Genomic DNA, 23,244 nt, shown 5'->3' with positions numbered 1-23,244 from the left:
GCAGGGCATGCACCACAGTGACCAGATCTTTCTACCAAGGTTAGGCTGCAGCTGGCTAATCAGTCAACGCTGGTAAAAAGCACTGCTGGCCTTCAAGCTAAGAGGACTTGCCCCAAGAAGTAGGTAGCCAGGTCCCCCCTTCACCTGCCTCCAGTTTCTGGTACATAATCTCAAGATATGAATTCTATTATTGGGGTGTTTGGAAAGAGGTCAACTTTTTCTTGTTTAAGAAAAGGACTTTATTTAAACTCAGCACATACACCAGCTATTTTATTCTGTTCCTTTGATTTTTCAGGAACAAAAGAAGTTGTTGTTGAAGTAGATGACAATGGAGTCATTTCACTGAACTTTGAATGTGATCAGATGTCTTCAGATTCTAAATTTATCTGGTCCAAGAATTATGAACCAATTGATGATGACTCTCGATTACTCATTGACACCAAAGGCGGAAAGTAAGAAATGTTAATCAGGGCAACTGTATTATACTTAGAAATACAAGTGATCATTATGTGCCATTCTTTTAGACATCAAATTTACATGTAGAAGTCATACTTTTTTGCCTGTGAATTAGATTATCTCAATGGGATATCAGGTTTTGATTACTTCTCAAAATTGTAAACAGAGCAGTCATGTTGGAATCCAGTGTCTTACACCAAGAATGCATTTATTATATATTATGGATTTAATTGTTTTTCTAAAAAATATCCCACTTCTCTAAGCATTTGAAACCATTTACAAACAAAATAAAACATATAAAAATCAATTAAACCAATATTAAAGTAATTGCAACTAGTCAAAATAGTCCATAGCAAATTCCATTGTTATTGCTACCATTAAAAATGCACTGAATCTCATTTAGGACTTGGCCAAGAAAACATCTCTGAAATAAGTGTACACAGTTTGTTAAAACTAATTTGAGAAGGCACCCTGCACTCTTCCCTGGGCGGATCATTCCATAGATTGGGGAGGGGGTGTTAATCATTGTGAATGCCATCGATCTCACAGAGGATGATTGCGTATCCTGACTGGAGGGCACCCTCAACAAAAATTGTTGGGCCAAGTGGAGTTGGCAGCTGAGTCTATGAAGGATATTAACGATTAAAACCAGTCCTTTAAATTGTTCCTGGAAACAAACGGACAGTCAAGGTACTTGTAAAACAGAGGTAATATGGCAAGAAGGTGCCCTTCCTAAGCTAACAGCTGAACTGCAGCATTTCGTACAAGTTGAAGTTTCTCCATTACTGCTCTGATCTCTGACTGTGTACCCATTTTGTACTAGTTGTTGCAGTGGTTTACCTCATGAAGCCTTCAGTGTTTGTGGTTTGACTATATGAAAAAGTCTCTCAAAATGCATGGAATCCTCACATCTGAAAATAAGCACTAGTTCTCAAGAACTGTATGTCATTCACATATTTGGTATGGTCTTTCACTGTTGTTTAAACCAAATTCTTTTGTCTTAAAGGTCAAAAGCTGTCTTTAAGGATCTCAGTGAAGAAGATTTGGGCGTTTACTCCTGTGTTGTCACAGACACAGATGGTGTCTCTTCAAGCTACACTATAGATGAAGAAGGTGAGCATCAAGCCTCTTCTGTACACATTTCAGGCTCTAACGTTATATAAATAAAAGGTTCTCCAATATAACTGCAAAGACAAGGATGATGCACTAAAAGATGCATGATCTCCTACAACATAAGACTCACAAAATCTTCTAATACATTTTCTTTTCTTAAACTGTCCTGCAGAAATGAAGCGCCTTCTTGCCCTCAGCCATGAGCACAAATTTCCAAGTAAGTACTAAGACGAAATACCGTTTGGTAGAATAAGGCTTAACAAGTAGGGTTGCCAACCTCCTGGTGGTGGCTGGAGATCTCCCTCTATTACAACTGATCTCCAGACGACACAGGTCAGTTCCCCTGGAGAAAATGGCCACTTTGACAATTGGACTCTATGGCATTGAAGTCCCTCCCCTCTCCAAACTCCATCTTCCTCAGGCTCCACCCCCAAAATCTCCAGGTATTTCACAACCCGGACCTGGCAACCCTACTTAAAAAGTGCTAAGCTAATCAAATCCACTGAGGTCTTCCTTTCGTGAATTAAATGTGCTTAGTGGATATGCAAGCCAAAAATGTATCCATGCTTTACCCTGTCTAACTGGCAGAATGTGCAGTTTTGGAATGAAGTTCTATGAAGCCACCTCATGCTTACCTTTGGTGGTGGTGGTGGTGGGGAGTAAAACAGGTCAAATTCTTCCAGTTTGGTATTGAAATGCCAAAGGAAGAGACTCCACTGAAGATTTTTCACACAACAGCAAATTATTCCAAGTCATTCCAACTCTTCCCACCTAGCCTCTGGACCTCAGCCTTTGTTTCCTGTTCCATTTTAGAATAAAATATTCACAGCTAATTACACACAAGAGCTTAAAATTGTCACAGAGCTGACTGTGAGACAAAAGCAGCAACAGCACAGTGTCTTCTTTTACACCCACATGCTGAGGCAAGCACTGACTTATGTGGTATTTAGCCAGTTTGGGTTTAAAAGGTCACAGGTTGCTCTCCTTGTTCTCCTTCTATTCATATGCAAACATAAAGATAATGCACAGCTTTTTCACACACCAGTGGTAAATATGTGAAGGGAGAAGTATCTAGGGAGACAATGTTCTAATTCTTTTTTTTTTTACCTCTCCTCCTCTTCCTTCCTCCTTCTTGACTTGCTTTCTAACTTCCATAGCTTCCCACTTTGTCTCATGGACTTAGTAAGGGGTTTAGTGTTATCCCAACATATGCCACAAATTCAGCTGAGGTTGCCTCCAAGGGTGCATATATGAATCCTGACAAATGATGAGAAAGAACAAATCTCCAAAAAAAATATCTGCCGATGTTCTGCTTCTCCAGTACTCGGAAGGATTTTACAGCATAGCTATGGCAGATTCCCCAGTCAGTGCTTCTCAGTTTCCAAGGAGACATGGTGCAGAGTAGAATCTAAATTTGGGGATTTCATCTGTTTACTTTGTTCTTTTTCTACAGACTGAAGCTTTTTCTTGAATCTGAGTAGAAACTAGAAATAATGTTAGTGTTTTGTGAAGAGGAGGAACAACTAACTAACTTCTGTAACCATAAAGCTATAACAGATGAAAATCTTAAACTGGTTGCTAACCAAGAGCTTCTTATTAAGGGGCTCAGTTCCTGCACTTCCTAGTATTGCAAGCTGTGTCAATGTACTATACCCTTCCCCCTTGCTCTCCTAGTTTTGAAGATATGGGCATGGGCTCTAGTGTAAAGTGGCTTCCCCATATCCTGCATTGGGGTTGTTGGAGAACATTTGATGCCTCAGTAGACTCTGGCTGTTTTTCATCTGTGTGTCAACATATAATTGACTGTTTTCCTGGGAAGCCACAGGCTCAATACACTTGCTACTGGAGCGTCACTATCACTTGCAGAGGAAAATGGTGACCCAGAATCATGCCTCCTCATCTGGTCCACTTGTCATCATAGCACATGCCCATCAGCCTAGTAGAACACTGGCCCTTTAGCTTGAATTATAGTAGCAGGGATTCATGCTAAGCCAGATCCATAGTTCAACTAGGGCAAATACAGAGGCCTTTAGAATTTGTATGTGGCAGTGTCACCCATCCACATTTTAGTTGGCTCTTAGTCAGGTCAGGGAGCATATGACATAGCAGAGTGGTCAGCTGCCTATTTATTAACAGCTCAGTAGAAGCCTGTGACATGATGTGTTGTGTCTAGAGGAAATTTGCAAGACGATGATCCAAATCACCCTCAATGATCCTTTTTAATGTGTCTTTGGTGATTCTGACCATCTGCTGAATCTGGCTCTTTGTTAATGGATAGAAGAGGGATAATCCCTTTATCGGAGATGTTCATCGAATCATTGCTGTAGAAGTTTCTAAATACATGGCAAGTAATAGGGCTGACAGAGGACACCTTAGTTACCCCTTCCATTGTTTCACCCTAGAGAACTCTTTATGAATGCTCAGTCTAAAACTTGAATATAATATTCCTAACCATCTTATAAAGTGCTTGCTAAAGCCAAATCTGTTTAAGTATTTAATCAGGAAACTAGGTTCCACACAATCAAAGACTTTTTCAGCATCTAAATACAAAAAAGGTAGCGGTGATGTTAGGAACATAATGGTGTTGCATCCAGATGGGAGTCACAATAGGATCCAGGATCAATGAAACAGAAGGATCCTTGTATGACCCTTTCAGTAAACATAGTTAGAATGTTATCAAAGGGTAGATAGATGATGGCTGGGGTGGGGGTAGATAAACGATGGCCGGGGATGGTGCAGCTGTACCACCTCCTGAGAGGCTTCCTGGCCAGGAAAAAAAAGTTTTAAATGCATTTTTTAAAAACCCATGAAACTCCCCCATTGAGTTTCACAGGGCTATGCCAGTTATTTTGCAGGTGTAATTTGATGCCTGCAAAATGGCTCATTTCCGGGGCAAAAGGACGTTGGAAGCTGCCTAAAAGCAGCTCTGCTCCCAGAAACTCTCTGGGAACGCCCCCCTGTATGCCGTCACAAGCACTCACGTCAGAAAAACACTGCTGGGGAGGCTGTGCCGGTGCCCAAGTCTTGCACTCCTGCATCGCTCCCCGGTGCTGATGTAAGTTGCCCTGTGGCAGCATTCGTGCCAGTTTGGACGGCGCAAGTGGCACGGACACAGGTGCTGGGGTCATGCCGGATACTAAGTGGCTCCGTCCCCCCCCTCAGGATTGCATGGTTCGTCTTCAGCCTTAAGTCCTAGGAAACATAGTTACAAACAAGATACACAGATAATAGAGCTCATAGTTGTTAATTTACCACATTATAAATTATAGATAAACAAGTGTGGGACGCACAAGAACTTGCGGGAGTCTCCTTTCCCTCTCCCTAGCTAGGAACCAGTATGCTGTATATCGTAGGAAACTAGCCTGTTAAGGCAGTAGGATCAGTACCTACCTAATAGGAGACTGTACCAAACTATAGGCTGCAGGCCATTGATCATACGCTAAGAATATATGTAATTGAAGAGGAACTGATGAAGACATAAGAACAGAAATGTCCGTCTTCCTCTTCGACCTGACATGTGTTGAATGCAAGGAATGTTGTTCCTGTAAAAAAAGATAAAAGTTGTTTAATGACATTAGCATGAGAATTTATGATTGAATGTATACTTACCTTGTCAACATATATGACTGTAACACAACAGTGAAACACCATCTTTGGAATATTGATGTTGAATCTATGGTACTATTGTATTTTGTATTTTGATTCCCATTATATTTTGGGGTATTTTCATGAGAGTGGTTTTCTGTGTGTTTTTGGGTTTTAACTCCAAGTACTAGCTGGATATCTCCTGCTATTACAACTGATCTCCAGCCGATGGAGATCTGTTCACTGGGAGAAAATGGCCATTTTGGCAATTGGACTTTATGGCATTGAAGTCCCTCCCCTCCCCAAACCCCACCCTCCTCAGGCTCCACCCCAAAAACCTCCTGCTGGTGGTGAAGAGGGACCTGGCAACCCTATTTGAAACTTTCCCCCCCTTTTTTGCAGTTATTCCTCTTAAGTCAGAGTTGGCAGTGGAAATTCTGGAGAAGGGGCAGGTGCGATTCTGGATGCAGGCTGAGAAACTGTCTGGCAATTCTAAAGTCAACTTTGTATTTAACGACAAAGAAATTGTTAATGGAGAGGTAAGCTAATGGCTACTTGCGGTCTAACAGTGATTACTTGCTACTAGCCCTGAGTAGCCCGATCTTGTCAGATCTCAGAAGCTAAGCAGGGTCAGCCCTGGTTAGTTCTTGGAAGTCCATGGTTGCTATGCAGAGGTAGGCAGTGCAAGCTATCTCTGACATCGCTTGCCTAAAAAATCCTACAGGGTTGCCATAAGTTGGCTACGATTTAAAAGACACTTTCCGACACCACATTTAAACGATATGGCTTTGGGGGGGAAATGCATGCCAGGAAAGTGGAAAAAATCTTACATATTTTAAGTTAAAAGGGGCTACTTTCTGAACTGTCATCCAACCTGTGGAAAAATTACACTTCTAGAGTTGGAAAAAGAAAATTTCTGTTCACTTTTATATTTGTTCTAAAAGAAATACAAGATGAAGATTGACCGCAATACTGGCCTGATTGAAATGGTAATGGATCGACTTGAAGATGAGGATGAAGGTACTTACACCTTTCAACTTCTGGATGGGAAAGCTACCAGCCAGTCCAGCCTTGTTCTTATTGGTGACGGTAAGATCTTTTGAAATGCTTGTTTTACAACGAGAAATTTAGCAAGTGTGGCTTAACACTGAATGCTTTGGCATGAACCCTGAGTTTTCCTCCTAAATAATGGAATAATGATCACATTCTTAATATACTTAGTAAGGGCAATGAATGTTTCCATTATATTTATTGAATGCTTCCATTATATATTATCAAAAGGAGCAAGGAGCTGGAACTGGTCCGCCTCTGCTGTTTCCCTGAGAGTCAGAACTACCTTCTGGCTTGTTTGCCCCTGCCTGCCTGCTTTCTGCCCCTCCCATGATCCTTACATACTGTGTGTGTGTGTGTGTGTGTGATCAGGGTCATGTATGTGTAACCAGGGTCGGCCCTGGTTAGTATTTGGATGGGAGACCACCAAGGAATACCAGGGTTGCTGTGCAGAGGAAGGCACTGGCAAACCACCTCTGTTAGTCTCTTGCCATGAAAACCCCAAAAGGGGTCGCCTTAAGTCGGCTGCGACTTGAAGGCACTTCACACACACACACACACACACACACACAAAGAGAGAGAGAGAGATATCCTTATATACTGCTATTTCTGTAATGTCTGTAACTCTCCAGCTGTGTGTAGGGTTGCCAATTGCCAGGTAGTAGCAGGAGATCTCCTGCTAATTCAGCTGATCTCCAGCTGATAGAGATCAGATCACCCGGAGAAAAATGGCAGCTTTGGCAATTGAACTCCATGGCATTGAAGTCCCTCCCCTCACCAAACCCCGCCCTCCTCAGGCTCTGCCCCCAAAATCTCCCGCCGGTTGAGAAGAGGGACCTGGCAACCCTAGCTGTTTGCCATTGTCAGTTCTGGTACAGGCTAACCCTGGTTGATTGTGCAGCCATCTGGTTGGCTCTGCTGACTGTCTCAATCTTGGCATGTCACAAGTATGTTTGATACATGTCAGAATTTAATAATGGTGAGGAAAGCCCAGATTAAGCCTGATAATAACACTGTAAGTTTTACAATGTTCAGGATTTAAGTTTTGTAATATTAACCATCTGCTATGCATCCAAATCTAGCTCTGATTACAAAAAAAAATATTTGCGTGTGATTAAGTTGCCCCAGAAAATGGATGGGGGTGTGCATTCCATTGAAAGCAACACCATGTGCGTAGATGCTCAATAATAATTCCAGTATGTGTCTGCCTTTACTTCGAACTTGCATCCTGTTTCCTGATTTAGCAAGGAATATCTATTTAGAAGTGGACTGAAGCACAGGATCTCCTCAGCTGTACTGGGGCGTATATTTTGACTTTATAGAAATGCAGTTGTCCTTCAAAGAGAGATGTAGTTTGATCTCTGTGTGTTTTTTAATCATTAGTGTTCCAGAAGCTACAGACAGCTGCAGAATTCCAGAGACAAGAGTGGTTCAGGAAACAAGGTAATATATAACATCATTCAGCGGGAGAGAACTATAGAAATATTTAAGTCGGTTGTAGAGTGAGAACCTTTTTTTTTCATACAACAACACAACTGAAATCTAGGGCAGGGTCTCTAACCGTTCGTTCATTAACTACTAGTAGCTCTTCAGCCCCTGCAGAGTAGCTTGTGCATCCCCTAGAAAAGATGACAGGAAAAGAACACAAAAGATCTGCTCTGGGCTTTTAAAAAAAAAGCTTTTATGTCATAGGGTTTTTTTCTCTGTGTGCTGCTTAGCTGATAGCTTCATATCTGGTGCTCTTCCTAGTCCATGTTCTGTTTCTAGGACAGAGCAAATCCTGGAAACATTCCAGAGTGGGGGTTGGGGAGCAGCTTGGGAAATTTTTCATTCCTCAGAAGTAGCTTTCATTAAAGAAAAGCTTCCGAGCTCTAATCTGGGCTGTGAAAAGAGAAAATTAATGTTAGAGTTAAAATGTCACTTGATCTTTTGTGTGTCCTAATTTCTGAGGGATTTTTTTTTACAAATCATTTCATACAGGGCCACATTTTGTTGAATATCTGGGATGGGAAGTTACCCCTGAATGCAACGTGTTATTGAAGTGCAAGGTAAGAGCTGGAATTTGAGTATACTCTATAGCAAAAGTCACAAGTATACAGTGGTGGCAATCAGCGGCCACTGTGGACCCCCATATATTGGGGCAAGGATGTTTTATACCCCCATTGATATTGATGCTCACAGTTATCAATTCATCACTTCTTAACAAATATTGCTCTAGTCATTGAAATGACATAGCAATTCATCTAAGTGAATAGGGTTGCCAACCTCCAGGTAGTAGCTGGAGATCTCCTGCTATTACAACTGATCTCCAGCTGAAAGAGATTAGTTCATCTGGAGAAAATGGCCGCTTTGGCAATTGGACTCTATGGCATTGAAGTCCCTCCCCTCCCCAAACCCCGCCCTCCTCAGGCTCCACCCCAAAAACCTCCCGCCGGTGGCAAAGAGGGACCTGGCATCCTATAAGTGAAAGATGTAAAGAGAGGAGGGAAAACTTGTCAGTATTACAATGTAATTACTCATTGTGAAATGAGCTGGTGTGATATTCTTCCCCTTTAAAATGCAGAATGTGCTAACTTGGCCACCCCCTTCCTTAGTTGAATGGGGATTTCCTCTCCATAGTTATCCAAATAACTATTGATTTCTAATAATATTTATTTGTATAAGAGGAATATCTGTTTTCTTTCACTTTAGGTGGCTAATATTAAGAAAGAAACACACATTGTTTGGTATAAAGATGAAAGAGAGATAATGGTTGATGAACAGCATGATTTTAAGGATGGCGTATGTACTCTGCTGATAACAGAGGTGAGTGAACTTTCCTTCTCTAATGGTTAGCTCCACAGAGTTCAACAGCCTCTGCAAATGTGATAAATTTCCTTGTTCTTGTTCACAAAGTAAAAGGTTCCAAACCAAGTCAGATGTGATGGTCAATCATGCATTTATTACACTATGTGTACATGCACTGGTGGAAAGCCAGGGCCAGGAAGACGGTTTGCCTTGATAATGAGATAATGGCATTTGCTGTCTCCACCATCTGCATGTCTTCAAAGCTTAGCAGCTACTTTTTCTTTGCAAACTTGGGGTGGGAGGACCCAGTTTCCTGTAATGAGGAGGGTGGGTGTGAGGAGGGTGCTTAAACCTTCTTCTGCCAGCATTTACCACCTACCCAGCCCTGTATGTTTATCTTTTATATCCTGATTTTCTCCCAAAGGTACCCAAAGTGGTTTACAACACAAAAAATAATACATGATCCAATGCATAGCAAACAAACAAGTGCATCTCAGGCTGTCCCCTGACTCATCAGCTGGCTTGATTGAAGGCTGCATGCTACTGACTAAGAGCCATGAGCCATTTGGCTCTTGCTTTTTGGCTCATGCCTCTGTCCACACCCAAGTTTGCTAAGGTACCTGGGACAGGAAGGCAAAAAAGCCATCATCAGCAAGATGTTTCACAGCTGGCACAGTTGCTTCTTCTCTCTAATCCTTTTCCATTATCTTCATAAGTTAAACACAAAGTATTCAGAACGCTTTCTCTGTTGCTGTCAGTTTATTTGTTTTGTTCACAGTTTTCGAAGAAAGATGCTGGTATTTATGAAGTCATATTGAAAGATGACAGGGGAAAGGACAAGAGCATATTGAAGCTTGTTGAAGCAGGTGAGCATGCTGAGCTGGATGAACTACATAACTGGATCAACAGAGATACCATTTTAAAGACTCTCTTTTCCATAGCTTATTACCACCGCAAAAGGCTGGAGTAGCATGTTCTTTCAATAGTTTTAGCTGTAAGCTGCCAGGGGCAAGTGTTTGGAGAGGCAGCATATATACTTTCTAAATAATAAATAAAAAACACTCATATTGTGTACTGCATCTTCTAGTGGTACATTCCCAAGCAGAATGCAGTTATTTTTCTAACAGAAGAGGTCAACTTTTCTAACAAAAGATGCCAAATATAATTCATTGACATAACTAATTTCACATCAATGGTGCAGTTTTCTTCTCTACCCATGTTATTTATGGGTACACTTTTGGTTTGTGTTAAGACCAAGAAACAAAGGACAATAAAATCAGAGATGATGTGTACATACTCCTTGAGAAAACTTGTTAACACTCTTTAAAAAGTAATTTTTAAAAAAAGTGGCAGGAAGCTCCAAATTAGTCTGGGAATTTGAGGGCAATATTCAGTCACATTCAGGCACATCTGATCTGTAAACAGTGAGTCTCAGTCTCTGGAATTTTTTTCTACAGCTTTTGCAGATTTGATGACAGAAGTATGCAAAGTGATTGGTGAGTATTTAAGTCCCCCTCCTGATGAATGACTCATTTGTGCCACTCCACGTGCGACTGTCAAGTTATAAAAACAATGCGTGTTATGTTTTCAGCTCTATCTGCAACAGAACTGAAAATCCAGAGCACGGAAGAGGGCATCAGATTATACTCCTTCGTTAACTACTATTTGGAAGATCTGAGAGTGAGCTGGTCGCACAAGTAAGTGAATGAGGTCTTGGCACTCAATAGGAGGATTCCATACATGGTTGAATGTAGGACATATCCGCACTAATGCATCTTTCCAGGCTGGCTTTGGATTGGCTGATCACAGTGAACTCATTTGCATAACGCCGCATAGTGTTGGACGTCCTGACAGACATCCTCTCTGCTAGTTCCTGCTGTAAGATGCAGAGAGGTATTTAGACACTGCCTGCATTGTTGGCAGCCTTCATGAAACCTCAGTTTGCTTCAGGCACACGATCAATACCATTGATGTAATATCAAAGCTTTCCTTTAATCATCATCCCTGTTTCTGCATAGACAGTCTTGAGAGGGAAGAAAGTGTGCTGAAGTTCAAGTTTGACAGGTGGACTGCTGTAGGCTTAAAACGATCCTTTGAAGCAGTCCTGGAAAAACTCCTTTGAAGCATTGTCTCTTGGAGAATGCACTAAAATAGAAATGTTATTATCTATAGTCGAGGCTGTTTAATGGTGTTGTTGACATATTGTTATCAACATCAAAGGTTGCTTGTTCTGTTGTATCTTGACCCACCATTTCAAATATCAAGAATGTGTCTGTGCAAAAAAAGAATGAATAGATACCGTTTCTTATTCCATTGGTGTAATGCTTCTAAAATTATTGACTACCATTCCCAATCTATACACAACTGAAGAGGCCACATTACCCCATAGTGTTTACATGATCAAAATAAGACAGTGTTGCTTTCCCCCCCACCAGTGAAGCCAAAATTAAGTATACAGAAAGAGTGAAGACTGGAGTCACTGGGGAACAAATCTGGTTGCAGATTAATGAGCCAACGCCCAACGACAAAGGCAAATATATCATGGAGCTCTTCGATGGTAAAACTGGACACACAAAAGTGGTGGATCTCTCTGGTCAAGGTAAATAATTTCCATCAGTATTATCCATTAACTGAGGAAAAAATACCTTCTACCCGTCTGACTTCATGATTCACAGTGGAACTCCCAACAACCTAGGATCACTGGCTCCCCATTCTGTAGATACAGGCTGGGTCATGTGGTGACCCCCACATGAGTATTTTGAGAGCATGTAAGGCTGTGAAGCTTGTAGCTGGGGGGCATATATGCTTTATTTCCACAAGGATGACAAATTTTAAGGAGGGAGATTTTGGTAACCTAATTAAAGATATGAGCAAAGATTTACTATTTTTCAGTTACCAGATCATATCATGAAATTAAACAGCTGACAGCAGCCTGATCTCATAATCATGTATTCTTATGCTATGGCCTCAGCTTGTACTTTAATAAATAGACAAAAAATATATTGTGAGCTAGTGGAAGGTTAGTCAACCTTAACAGTGATCCATGTCTCATGGGTTTCATTGTGTATGTGTATGTGGAAAGAGAATTACAGCGCATTCCTGACTTCTGAGGACAAAAGTCCCCAGGAGGCCAGGAAGGGGCTGCGCTGGCGTTGGGACCCCCCATGCTGGCGTCCAGGCTACTTACACCGCCATAAGTGGCCCCAACGCTGGCGGGGAGGCCTGGACGCCAGTTTCCCGGCGCTGCCACGGAAGCGCCACCCTGGAACACCGATGTGGCCTTCCACCGGCATCCCACCAGTGTAAAGGCCCATGCCAGTATTCTGGGGGGCATCCTGGTGTCCTGGGGGCATTTCCGGGGGGCGGGGCTGCCTGTAGGCAGCCTCCTGTTGTCTTTTGCCCTGGGTACGCCAGGATGAAAAAAGCCTTTAAAAGGGTTTTTTCGAACTTTTGGCAGCCGTGGATCAGCTTAGGAGGTGCCACAGCAGCACCTCCTCCCCACTGTCCCCGGCCGCCGAAAGCTCAGGAATGGGCTGTTAGAGAGAAAGAACATGGGGAGGGGATTTATAGATTAGTTTAAGATTTTATTTACTAGCCATGGTCGTTAGGATGAGGTGTATTGACCATTATGCTGGCACAGTCTCAAAATCCAAGACCTTTTTAGCATTGCAGCGTGAATGTTGTTCCAGCTCTGCAAGAAGACTTGATAGCGCAAAAATGGTTAGCGTTAAAAGTTTTAAACTGCATTAATAGGATAGGTTCCTATTCTACCAGTTGTTTGCTTTTGTGCATAGTCAAGTCATCTGCAAAAATGCAGGTAACTTTTTCACCGGACACATTATTGTGCCCTGAAAGACCAATTGGCTAGGTAGACTGTTCCATTCTCATTAGTTCTATCAGCAGTGTGGACTAGCGGGAGGCTGAAGATCCCAGCACTTCTAGACTGCTGGCGTGAGAAGTGCTTGAAACAGAACTTCCAATACTCGGATTACGGCAGTCTGGACATGCCTTGCAAATCAATCAAGAGTGGATTTATAAGTATATTTACTCAGCAGCAAGTCCCACTGTTCAATGGGATGTACTTCCAAATAAGTGTGCGTAGGATTGTAAATTTAGTCAATGCTGTCAGTTGGTTGGATTCCCACCCACTTTATTGCTCAATCTCATCCAATTCCCCTTCTAACGACAGTCCCCATCCCATGTGCCTTTTGGCCAATGTAGTTACCATGATCCCTGGCACAGTTTTTTGGGTGGGCAAGAGGACACCCTCCTCCCTTTTTCACCAGCTGAAAAGCTGGCTGGATCCAACCCAGTGTTCTCACACAAATTTACAGCGCATTCTTGACCTTCAAGGGCGAAAGCCCTTAGGAGGCCAGGAAGGGGGCGTGCTGGCATTCGGTTCCCCTGCGCCGGAATCCGGGCTACTTATGCCGGTGTTAGTGGCCCCAGTGCCGGCATGGAGGCCCGGACGTTGGCGGGACCTTCCGCTGGCATCCCATCAGTGTAAAGGCCTGCACCAGCGTTCCAGGGGGGTGTTCCGGCATCCCAGTAGCTGTTCCTTGGTGTTTGGGGGGGGGGGAGGAGCTGCCGTTAGGCAGCCTTCTGTCCCCTTTCAGCCCTGGACACCGGCGCTAAGAATGATGTTGCTGTGCCTGCTTTTTTGCAGGCACAGCCTTGCTATTCTCTATGGGGCTTTTTGACCCGTTTTACATGAAAAAGTCAGTTAAAGGCTTTTTCCATGCTTTTAGCGTGCAGGGAACTTTCAGCGTGCCTCATCCCCGCTGTCCCTGCACACCGAAAGCTCAGGAATGGGCTGTTACCCTGCTTCTGGGGGATTATTCTCATTTCTTCTAGTTGAAGAGAGATTTCTGAACCATCCATGCCACCATTACACTTGCTTTTCAACAGTCCTCATTTCAATTGATTTGTTATTGCAGTTGTACCATCACATTAGGGGAAATTATTCTGTCATGCCTTAGTATTTAATGACACAAGGTGATCCCATGCACTGCGTGCAGTGGATCAGAAGGTAGCCGTGAGATATTATCTGCTTTGTACAACAGAATAGAGTTTTTAAAACATGTTTAATCTATCCTAATTCAGGAAAATCTAAATAAAAGGAATAATGCAAATTGTTTCTATAAAGACTATTAATACCAACCTGTTCTCTTTTTTTTAAAGCGTATGATGAAGCCTTTGCTGAATTCCAGCGGTTAAAGTAAGTACCATTCATGAGAGTTGCCATTTAAATAAGATCATGGGGCTTGTGCTATAGAACACTAACCATTATATAGCTTATATTAGCATGATTTTAAGTTGCCCTGAGCCCGCTGTTTTTTGTCTTTGGAAATCTGAGGTTGCTTTAACATTAATTGGCTGCTTAGTTTCCATAGAAAGAAACAAGAGTTCCCAAAATGTCATTATGCATCTCAAACAGCTAATTAAAGACATGTCAAAACATTAACTGAAAGTGACTTTTCTTTATGTCTTTTTAAATTACAGAGCAGCTGCAATTGCAGAGAAAAGTAAGCAAACTCTCTTCTGTATTACTGACTATGCCATCAGTAGGATGTTGTGTTTAAAGCACTCCATTTTCTGAGTGAGAGATTGATTCATGGAAACTCTTTTTAGAGAGTGCTTTGTAATATCTATTTACAAATATCCAAAATTGATCAGAGCGAGGGAGAGCAGGCAGATAAGGAGAATGTGCTTTGAAGCATTATCTACCACTTAAAAGAAAATGCAAACCTGCAAAGATAGGTTCTTGCTGTCTAACAGAAATGCAAGAAAAAGACCCTGGTAGCCGCTTAAGCTAAGTCAGGCGTACTGTATCCTCACTTGTGTTTCTGCTTGTGCAAGATCTTGTGCAACCAATTTTTGGGTACCATAATATATAGGGAGGAAAGCGCTAGATATTGCACAAGACTATGGTGAGTGGAACTGCATTGAGTTCATTTATGTTGCTGGTTGTGCATCGCTGGATCCAAGCCAGTGTATAATTAAAATAATTCTATTTTGACACTGGGGTGGAAGCACAGTTGCAATGTACAAGGAAGTTATCCCCTTTGTAAAAACAACAACAGCAACGTAGCCTTATCTTGATGTCACTAATTTATACATTCCCCCCCTGCTTTCCATTAATGACTTCAGTAGTGAGGAAATGCATAACATAGGCTGCATCCACGGGGTTGTTTTGCTCAGCCTTGGCTTCCAAACTTACACTGGAGCAAGGCTATTTGGAGGATGGTTGGATCCACCCCATTATTTCTCCACACCATGCCGCTGGAGGGCTTTTTGTCAACTTAAAAAATCATTCCTTGCTATCTCGCTATAGGGTTATAACCCTATTGTAATAGAGCAATTATTGATATATATTTTTAAAAAATTTTTTTGGCAAAAAAGCATTGTTTGCCATGGTGGGGGAAACCGATGGCCTCAAGGACATGACTAAGGGAAATGCATAAGTCTGTGGATGCTCCATTAAGATGTGAGTAACTGTTACTGTACAAGAGCCCCGTGGCTCAGAGTGGTAAGCTGCAGTACTGCAGTCCAAGCTCTGCTCACGACCTGAGTTCGATCCCAGTGGAAGTTGGTTTCAGGTAGCCGGCTCAAGGTTGACTCAGCCTTGCATCCTTCCGAGGTTGGGGGTAAAGGGCAGATGACTGGGGAAGGCACTGGCAAACCACCCCGTAAACAAAGTCTGCCTAGAAAACGTCGGGATGTGACATCACCCCATGGGTCAGGAATGACCCAGTGCTTGCACAGGGGACCTTTACCTTTTTAACTGTTTCTGGAAACCCCACACAAAGAGGCCTGTTTGGGTGGAACCCCCTTTCACCCAACACTGTCGTTTTCTGTATGCCCCAAGATAACTACTGATGAATAACTGTTCAGTGTGTACTTCAAGAATTCTTATAAACACAGACTTCATTTACAGTGTTGCTAGCTGTTCTATTAAGAAGCATAGGATCTGCATCCTCATTTTATGTGCGGTTTTGCATCATACATCTTGCACTGATAATAACTGGAAGTCCAACACTAACAATATAAAACCGGGAGGGAAATTGGCATTAACATCCAGTAAAGTGGACTAGAAATATTGGGTGTCGTTCTCAGTCTGCTTAGGTCACTGGTAGCTTGTACAAAATTAAGACAAAAGGCTGCAGAAGGGAAATAAAATTTGAGCCAGAACTTACTTTTAAGATAATAGAAAAATCTGAATGTATTTTCAGATCGTGCTCGGGTGCTTGGAGGTCTGCCCGATGTTGTTACTATCCAGGAAGGCAAGGTACGGTAAATTAACAGCTAAATGAAACAGCAGTTTAAAAACAGCAGTTTTGCCATTTCTGTGCCTCTCAAGGAAGGAGACGCTTCAGGATTATTTAAAGGCTTTGGTTTCTATAGAGAGACAGCTCTCTATTCATCCACCATCTGGAGAATCCATTTTGCTGCAGTAGACAAGACTGGCTTTCTGTATTCAGGCCATATTCACTTGCTCCGCTAGGTCTCATAAAGAAAGAAGGGTGGTCACAAACCACCATGAAGTTAAATCTACTACCCACTGGTCAGTGGTTTTGTGATCTTATCTGTGTCCAGTGACCAAGACCTTAAAGTTTATAAATCAGCTTCAGGGGAAATGCAAGTTTAAAAAACCATCCTTTATATATAAACTTCATCATTTCATTAACCTAATTTTTTCCCTCCTCTCAGAACTGTCAGTGACAATTGTAAACATTAAGTAATGGCAAGTCTTGGGATGTTCTTTAACAGAGGAGATGCACCTAATTTCACACTTCTACAGAGGTATCTGTGTGAGCCTGTTTCAGGAAAAATGAACAGGAGTCTTAAGGCATCTTGAAAAGTATATGTATCGATCTGGATAGATTGTGGCCTTTTATGCAGGGATGTTTCCCTGCGGTCACCCCTGCTGACTGCTTCAGGGTTTCCTTTCGATTATGCATGCCTTTTCCGCCCGTCAGAGGTCGCCTCGCTCTCCCCGAGTGTTTTGCCCATGTTTTCCAGATGCTGTTTAGCCAGAATCTGGAAAATGCGGGCAAAACGAACAGGGAGAGCGAGGTGACCTCTGATGGGTGGGAAAGGCATGCATAATCAAAAGGAAGCTTTGAAGCAGTCAGCAGGGGTGACCGTGGGGAAACGTCCGTGTATAAAAGGCTATGCATTGAGGCAGGTACTTTTTATGAACTGGAATCCACTTCATCAGATACATCAAACGTTTCCTCAGTTGGTAGGTTAGGGTTACCAGGCCCCTCTTTGCCATCGGTGGGAGATTTTGGGGCGAAGCCTGAGGAGGGTGGGGTTTCAGAGGGGAGGGACTTCAATGCCATAGAGTTCAATTGCCAAAGCGGCCATTTTTCTCCAGGTGATCTGATCTCTATCAGCTGGAGATCAGTTGAATTAGCAGGAGATCTCCTGATACTACCTGGCAGTTAGAGCAACTGATACCAAAGGTAAGGAAGATAGTGCAGGAATCTCTGGCAATAACAGCTAACAACACTTACAATGCTAGTGAAATAACAAGGTGTATTTGTGCATTAAAGGATAGCAAGAGGACTAACAAGTATTTACAAATATATACAAAGATAATTTCAATAGTCCACACAGGTACAAAGTTCCAAAAACTGCTTCAATGGCAATGTAGTATCCCACTGGGAACAGTTTATCTAGTAGAAACGTCTGTACAACTATGTATTTGATACAAGAAATCCTGTATTGTAATTAATTTATTGAAAGTCTGCATAGTTGCTCTTTCATCCTGAATGGGAGAAAAAGAATCGCATTTGGATGTACTTGTGTGCATACATTGATGAATTACATTGAACGGAACTGAAGAAGAAGAAAAAAAAAGATCGTCTTCCTATTCATCTTTAATCAAGAAAAGCCTTTACGACATTGCCATTGCAGCAGTTTTTGGAATTTTGTACCTGTGTGGACTATTGAAATTATCTTTGTATATATTTGTAAATACTGGTTAGTCCTCTTGCTATCCTTTAATGCACAAATACACCTTGTTATTTCACTAGCATTGTCAGTGTTGTTAGCTGTTATTGCCAGAGATTCCTGCACTACCTGGCAGTTGGCAACCATATGGTAGGTATAGGCAAACTTACATAAAGCCCTGACATGTACGAAGTACAGTGTGGTAGTTCCATTCATTTGCATAGAACTTCACAGATTGAACCTTTGTATTTCTGTATTTTTGTTCTTCTTTTTACAGGGTTTTTTTCCTCCAAACCCATGCATGTGTATAATGTCTACTGAGGAAACACATGATGATTTCATGACACAAGTTCTAGTCAATGCAGCTTATGACACAATATATCTGCTACTCTTTAGAGGTGCCACATGACTCCTTTTAGATTAAAAAAAATTACTCTTAGGATCCCTGGATAAGGCTGATTTAGCCCTACATTATCAATGAGGGTGACATCGCAGTCCTAAATGGATCAGAATGTATCCTACCACTTCACTGAGAAGTTTGAAGTTAGGGCTGCTATGGGAGGGGGAATCAGCAAAAACTTGCCTCCTCTTGGCCCAGTGGATCTTGTTTGATGGGATCCAACCCTAGGTAATTATTGGGCATAGAGCAGATTTCTTAGTCATGCTATCTAACTTACCGGTAATCTCGTCTCAGAAAAAAAATGCTGTATGCATTATGTAGGTACTACTCTGGATTCCAACATCATATACATTAACTCAAGTTTTCTTCTAACCATCTACAAGTGGCAAGTTCTGGCCCAGTTCAACATTTTACTTCTTACAACCAATAACAATTTTGAACAATAATGAAAATACAAGCCACAATTTAGTACTCTTTCATTCCCTTTAATCTGAAATGAAAAATGACACTTTCACAGAGGTTCACTTGTACAAAGCACATACAGCTATCTCTGGTTTCAGCAGCAGATATAGCCTTCAACTTCACTGGAAGTAGGATCGCAATCTGGATGTTCTTGTCCTCAACAGATGTTCCTACTTCCTCCATTCTAAATATTTTCTGTAAACATTCGCTTCCTGTTGCCACTCTGGGGCCATTTCCCACTGCTGTTGATCCTTGAGAAAACAGGGTTGAGGCTAAGGCACAGCCAGATAAACAGGAAAGCAGAACTTCGAAGAAGGCCTGCTGAGAGCATGTAACTGTAACTCCTGCTGTAATGCAAGTACATCCTCTAGCAAGACATACACATTATGAATTAGGGTTTGCGTTTAATCTATAGCCTGCATTACAATCTGAGAACCGCACAGAGCCAAGGATAACTGAGTCACTACTGTGTGAGCGGTGGAGATCAGAATCACAGCCACTTATAAAGTACCCAGTTCACTGCAGTTCTCATAACAGGTACTCAGCTCACTGAGAGCGGTTCTCTGTAACAGAACCGGAGGAAGCAGTGCTCTGATCTTACACTGCCTCATGTATGTCTCATACTTCCCTTTTTGGCTCTAAGAGTTTCTGTATAGGTGCCTGACTTTGCTCGGCTCATTCTAATTACGCCAACGCTTACATAATGAAGCAGTGTTCTCAATCTTCTATAACCGGGGTAATAAAAATTCGCTCCAGCCTGACTTTTGGCATTCGAAAGTACAGACGGCTTTTATTTGGTTAGAAAATTAGAAGCACATTTTCCCCCTAGCCTGATAAAAGTTCAGGTTGAAATGCTGCCCTTTTCTAAATCTACCTATACTTACCTACCCCGAAGTAAAGCCATGTTTATGATAAGGTTATCTGATCAGTCATCACTGTAAAACACAAACACTATAGTAAGGACCCTAATAGTCTATATATTATTATATAACCACTGTTATCACTGATAAATCATGCCAGTCTGAAGTCCCAAAAGTTAAGCTTTATAGAATAAAATCACTCCAGCTTCACATTGAAAAGCTCCACCCAAAGGTTTACTATATAAATGATTTAAAGTAGTTGCTCAAATGCAAGACTTGGTTCTTTTCCAGGTATGCCATAAAAAAGAGGGGGTCATCTTACATTCATACAAGTTACAGTTATATCCACTAGTAATTTTTTTTCTGTATGTAACATTTTTCAGGGGGTCATCTTACATTCAGGGTTGTCTTCCTTTTGAGTGAATACAATATAGCAGATTCCACACAGAAGGAATGGACATAAATGAGAACATGCATGTAAACCAGTTTATCAGGTTGATTTTTCTCTGGTTTAGGTAGTACACTTTTTCCTTTTCTTTTTACTCCTTTGAATTGGCCAGTCAATGATAAACTGGAGCAAAGGAATTCCTGCATGATCTGCTAAATTTGCTGAAGCCATACTTAAGATGAAACGTGTGCAGGGAAAACCACCACTGTGCAAGCAGCAATAAGTGGAATTGAGGTACATGGGGAAGGCGTTCACATTCCTCCTCCTTGCACCCCTCCCTGCTGGCTTCACCCCTCCCAACCCTCTTCTGCGCTCAAACACTGACATGATGACAATCTTGCCAGCCCCCCCCCCCCCCCCGGCCTGGCAACCCAGCCTGGCAACCCCTCCTTCCACCCATAGGGGAGCTGTGGTTCACAGCTGAGCCTCGGCTTATTTTTTAAAAGCCCTATTGAAGGGCTCAAATGGGGAACTGAGCATTACCATTTTGAAGGCAGCACTAGGCTCTGCTCCCTACTCGGCTGGCTGCACAGGGTAACCAACCGTCTAGGTACTAGCTGGAGATCTCCTGCTATTACAACCGATCTCCAGTCTATAGAGATCAGTTCCCTTGGAGAAAATGGCTGCTTTGGCAATTGGACTCTATGGCATTGAAGACCCTCCCCTCTCCAAACCCCACCCTCCTCAGACTCCACTCCCAAAATCTCCAGGTATTTCCCAACCCTGAGTTGGCAACCCTAGCCCTATGCTGATGGTCTCAGTACACAGACAGGTACATATGGGAGTAAAGGACCTTCCTATTTCTTGGTCCTAAGCCATTTAGGGTTTGTAAGTCAAACCCAATACTTTGAATTGTGCCCAGAAAAAAACCAGAAGCCAAGAGAATGCTGTGATTAATTTTATGATCTACATTAAACCTCTGTGTTGAGGCTGATGGTATTCTAAAAATACAAATGCCTGACTGTTTTACAAGAATCCGTTTCTGGAAGAAATGCTTTAAAAGAACTTTTAGAACCATATCATGCAATCACCTCCTCCTGAAGATGCTTTCAAGCAAACAGGCTTGCCCATTTAACAAATGGATACTAAAAAATAGTTCCTTTCTATGCAAACCACATTTTGTTCTTACAAGCACATAACTGCCCATAGTACCAGGAAAAGGCAAATGTTAGTAGTGAAGATTAGAAATTGTCCCTTAAAATATTACTGGTTTCAGATTAAAAGCAAGGTATGCCCTGACCTGGATGGCCCAGGCTAGCCTGATCTTGTCAGATCTCAGAAGCTAAGCAGGGTTGGCCCTGATTAGTATTTGGATGGGAGACCACCAAGGAATACCAGGGTTGCTGTGCAGAGGAAGGTACTGGCAAACCACCTCTGTTAGTCTCTTGCCATGAAAACCCCAAAAGGGGTCGCCATAATTCTGCTGCGACTTGATGGCACTTCACACACACACACACACACACACACACACACACACACACACACACTTAGGGGTACAGGTTTTATGGACGTTTTGAAAACCACTTAGGCATTCCAGTGAGACCACTTGAACACACAAATTCTTTAATCTCAGGTCAAATACATGCTTCATTTTTGTTTAGATTTATATGGCAGTTGCCCTGTTATAAAAGTATTATGCCAGTAAAATTAAAAAAAAACCCCAAAGACTGTTACGTATTATAGGACTATATTTACAAATAATCTTCACATCTAATTTCATGTTAAAATGAGTCTGTGCTTTGTGATGGCTTTAATAAAACATCGAAGGATTTCAATAACAATTCATAACAGATTTCTTTACAGTGCCATCTTAAGCAGAATCACACCCGACCAAATCCGCTGAAGTTAATGGGCCAAGGGTATAACTCTGTCTAAGACTGCACAGCTTCATTCTTAACATAAAATTAGATTTAAGTATTGTAGATCTTGAACGTTTATGTGCATCCGTTTTGTTACAGAAGCAAAGTAAACAACATTTTCAGGTAGCATAAATGTTCAGGGTACTTATTTACAGCCGCTACTGATACTCTTTCATTGTGGTCTTCCGCAGGCACTTAATCTTACTTGCAGCGTCTGGGGAAATCCTGTCCCAGAGATTTCATGGCTGAAGAATGAAAAGCTTCTGGTAGGAGATGACCACGTCATCCTGAAATTTGAATCTGGAAAGCACGCCTGCTTCACCATCACCAGTGTCAGTACAGTTGATTCGGGGAGATACAGCCTTGTAGTGAAAAACCAATATGGCACAGAGAGGAGTGATTTCACTGTAAGTGTGTTCATACCTGAAGGGGAAGGGAGTGAGATACCACAGCCAGAAGCTGGCAAAGGAAATAAGAAAACAAAAGCTTGAAGCTAAAACTAAGGACACATGTTGGGGAGAGCTAGAGTTCTACCTGGATTGGTGATATATGTGTGTAAACTGTTTTGCTATGCATAGGGGGGTAGATCTGGATCCTTCCACTCACTTCACTGGAGGCACTGTGACTTACTTGGCAAAAATTGTTAACAATCTCCCCTTTTTCTGACACATGTTTTTCTAACCCTTCCCTCATCCCGTCATTCACCCTTTAATCACACCAACTGGCTGATGAGTGCATGTGGTAACCACAGGTTGACTGTTTTCACAAGTCCAAGTGTTCATTAATCACAAGCAACGTATTTGAATAAATCATTTAATTAAAATCATCAGTGAAGGGAATGAAAGGATAAGTAATAATATTGGTGGAGTGGGGATACTTTTCTCACCGGGAATCTAGATTTGACCATACTGGTAATCTAGTATCTACTGAGTGTATTGTAGAATAGTACTAGAAACTGGATGTTTAAAGCAAACAAAAACAAATTGTGTTGCCATGATATTAATTCACATGAATGTCAGAGAAAAACTATGCAACCTCCTCAGTCTTCACAAATAAATGAAACTCTTTTCTTTCACCTTGTTTTCTCCGTCTTGTTTACTTGTTCATTACTCTGATGGTGGAGCACATTTTTCCCCAGTAATGATTTCACTTACCTAACCTCCTCTTATGCCATTTTGTTGTAGTAACCTCCACTTAATTCTTGAATGCAGCACTCTTCAAGGACAACTGAACTTTCCTGTTTAATCTACACAATTCTCTGCTTGA

At 41.9% G+C, this 23,244-nt stretch overlaps 1 protein-coding gene across 2 annotated transcripts in view; it reads left to right on the top strand.

The window, feature by feature from the left end:
- Positions 1–22,604, top strand: part of MYOM1 (myomesin 1) — a 111,850-nt gene extending 89,246 nt beyond the window's left edge. For both annotated transcript variants that reach the window (XM_056854301.1, XM_056854299.1), the window contains 16 exons: positions 296–452; positions 1,463–1,569; positions 1,742–1,786; positions 5,557–5,693; positions 6,099–6,243; positions 7,588–7,647; positions 8,185–8,252; positions 8,896–9,009; positions 9,770–9,857; positions 10,449–10,487; positions 10,583–10,688; positions 11,427–11,590; positions 14,173–14,209; positions 14,494–14,516; positions 16,224–16,279; positions 22,170–22,604. In XM_056854301.1, coding sequence (XP_056710279.1) covers positions 296–452; positions 1,463–1,569; positions 1,742–1,786; positions 5,557–5,693; positions 6,099–6,243; positions 7,588–7,647; positions 8,185–8,252; positions 8,896–9,009; positions 9,770–9,857; positions 10,449–10,487; positions 10,583–10,688; positions 11,427–11,590; positions 14,173–14,209; positions 14,494–14,516; positions 16,224–16,279; positions 22,170–22,469 — 1,646 coding nt within the window. In that variant the 3' untranslated portion in view covers positions 22,470–22,604. The remainder of the gene's footprint in view (positions 1–295; positions 453–1,462; positions 1,570–1,741; positions 1,787–5,556; positions 5,694–6,098; positions 6,244–7,587; positions 7,648–8,184; positions 8,253–8,895; positions 9,010–9,769; positions 9,858–10,448; positions 10,488–10,582; positions 10,689–11,426; positions 11,591–14,172; positions 14,210–14,493; positions 14,517–16,223; positions 16,280–22,169) is intronic.
- Positions 22,605–23,244: the final 640 nt, after the last annotated feature.

Source organism: Euleptes europaea, chromosome 8 (genome assembly GCF_029931775.1).
Source record: "Euleptes europaea isolate rEulEur1 chromosome 8, rEulEur1.hap1, whole genome shotgun sequence".
NCBI classification, from domain to species: Eukaryota; Metazoa; Chordata; class Lepidosauria; order Squamata; family Sphaerodactylidae; genus Euleptes; species Euleptes europaea.
The sequence above is the reverse complement of the archived record's forward strand: the minus strand, read 5'-3'. Positions and strand labels throughout refer to the sequence as shown.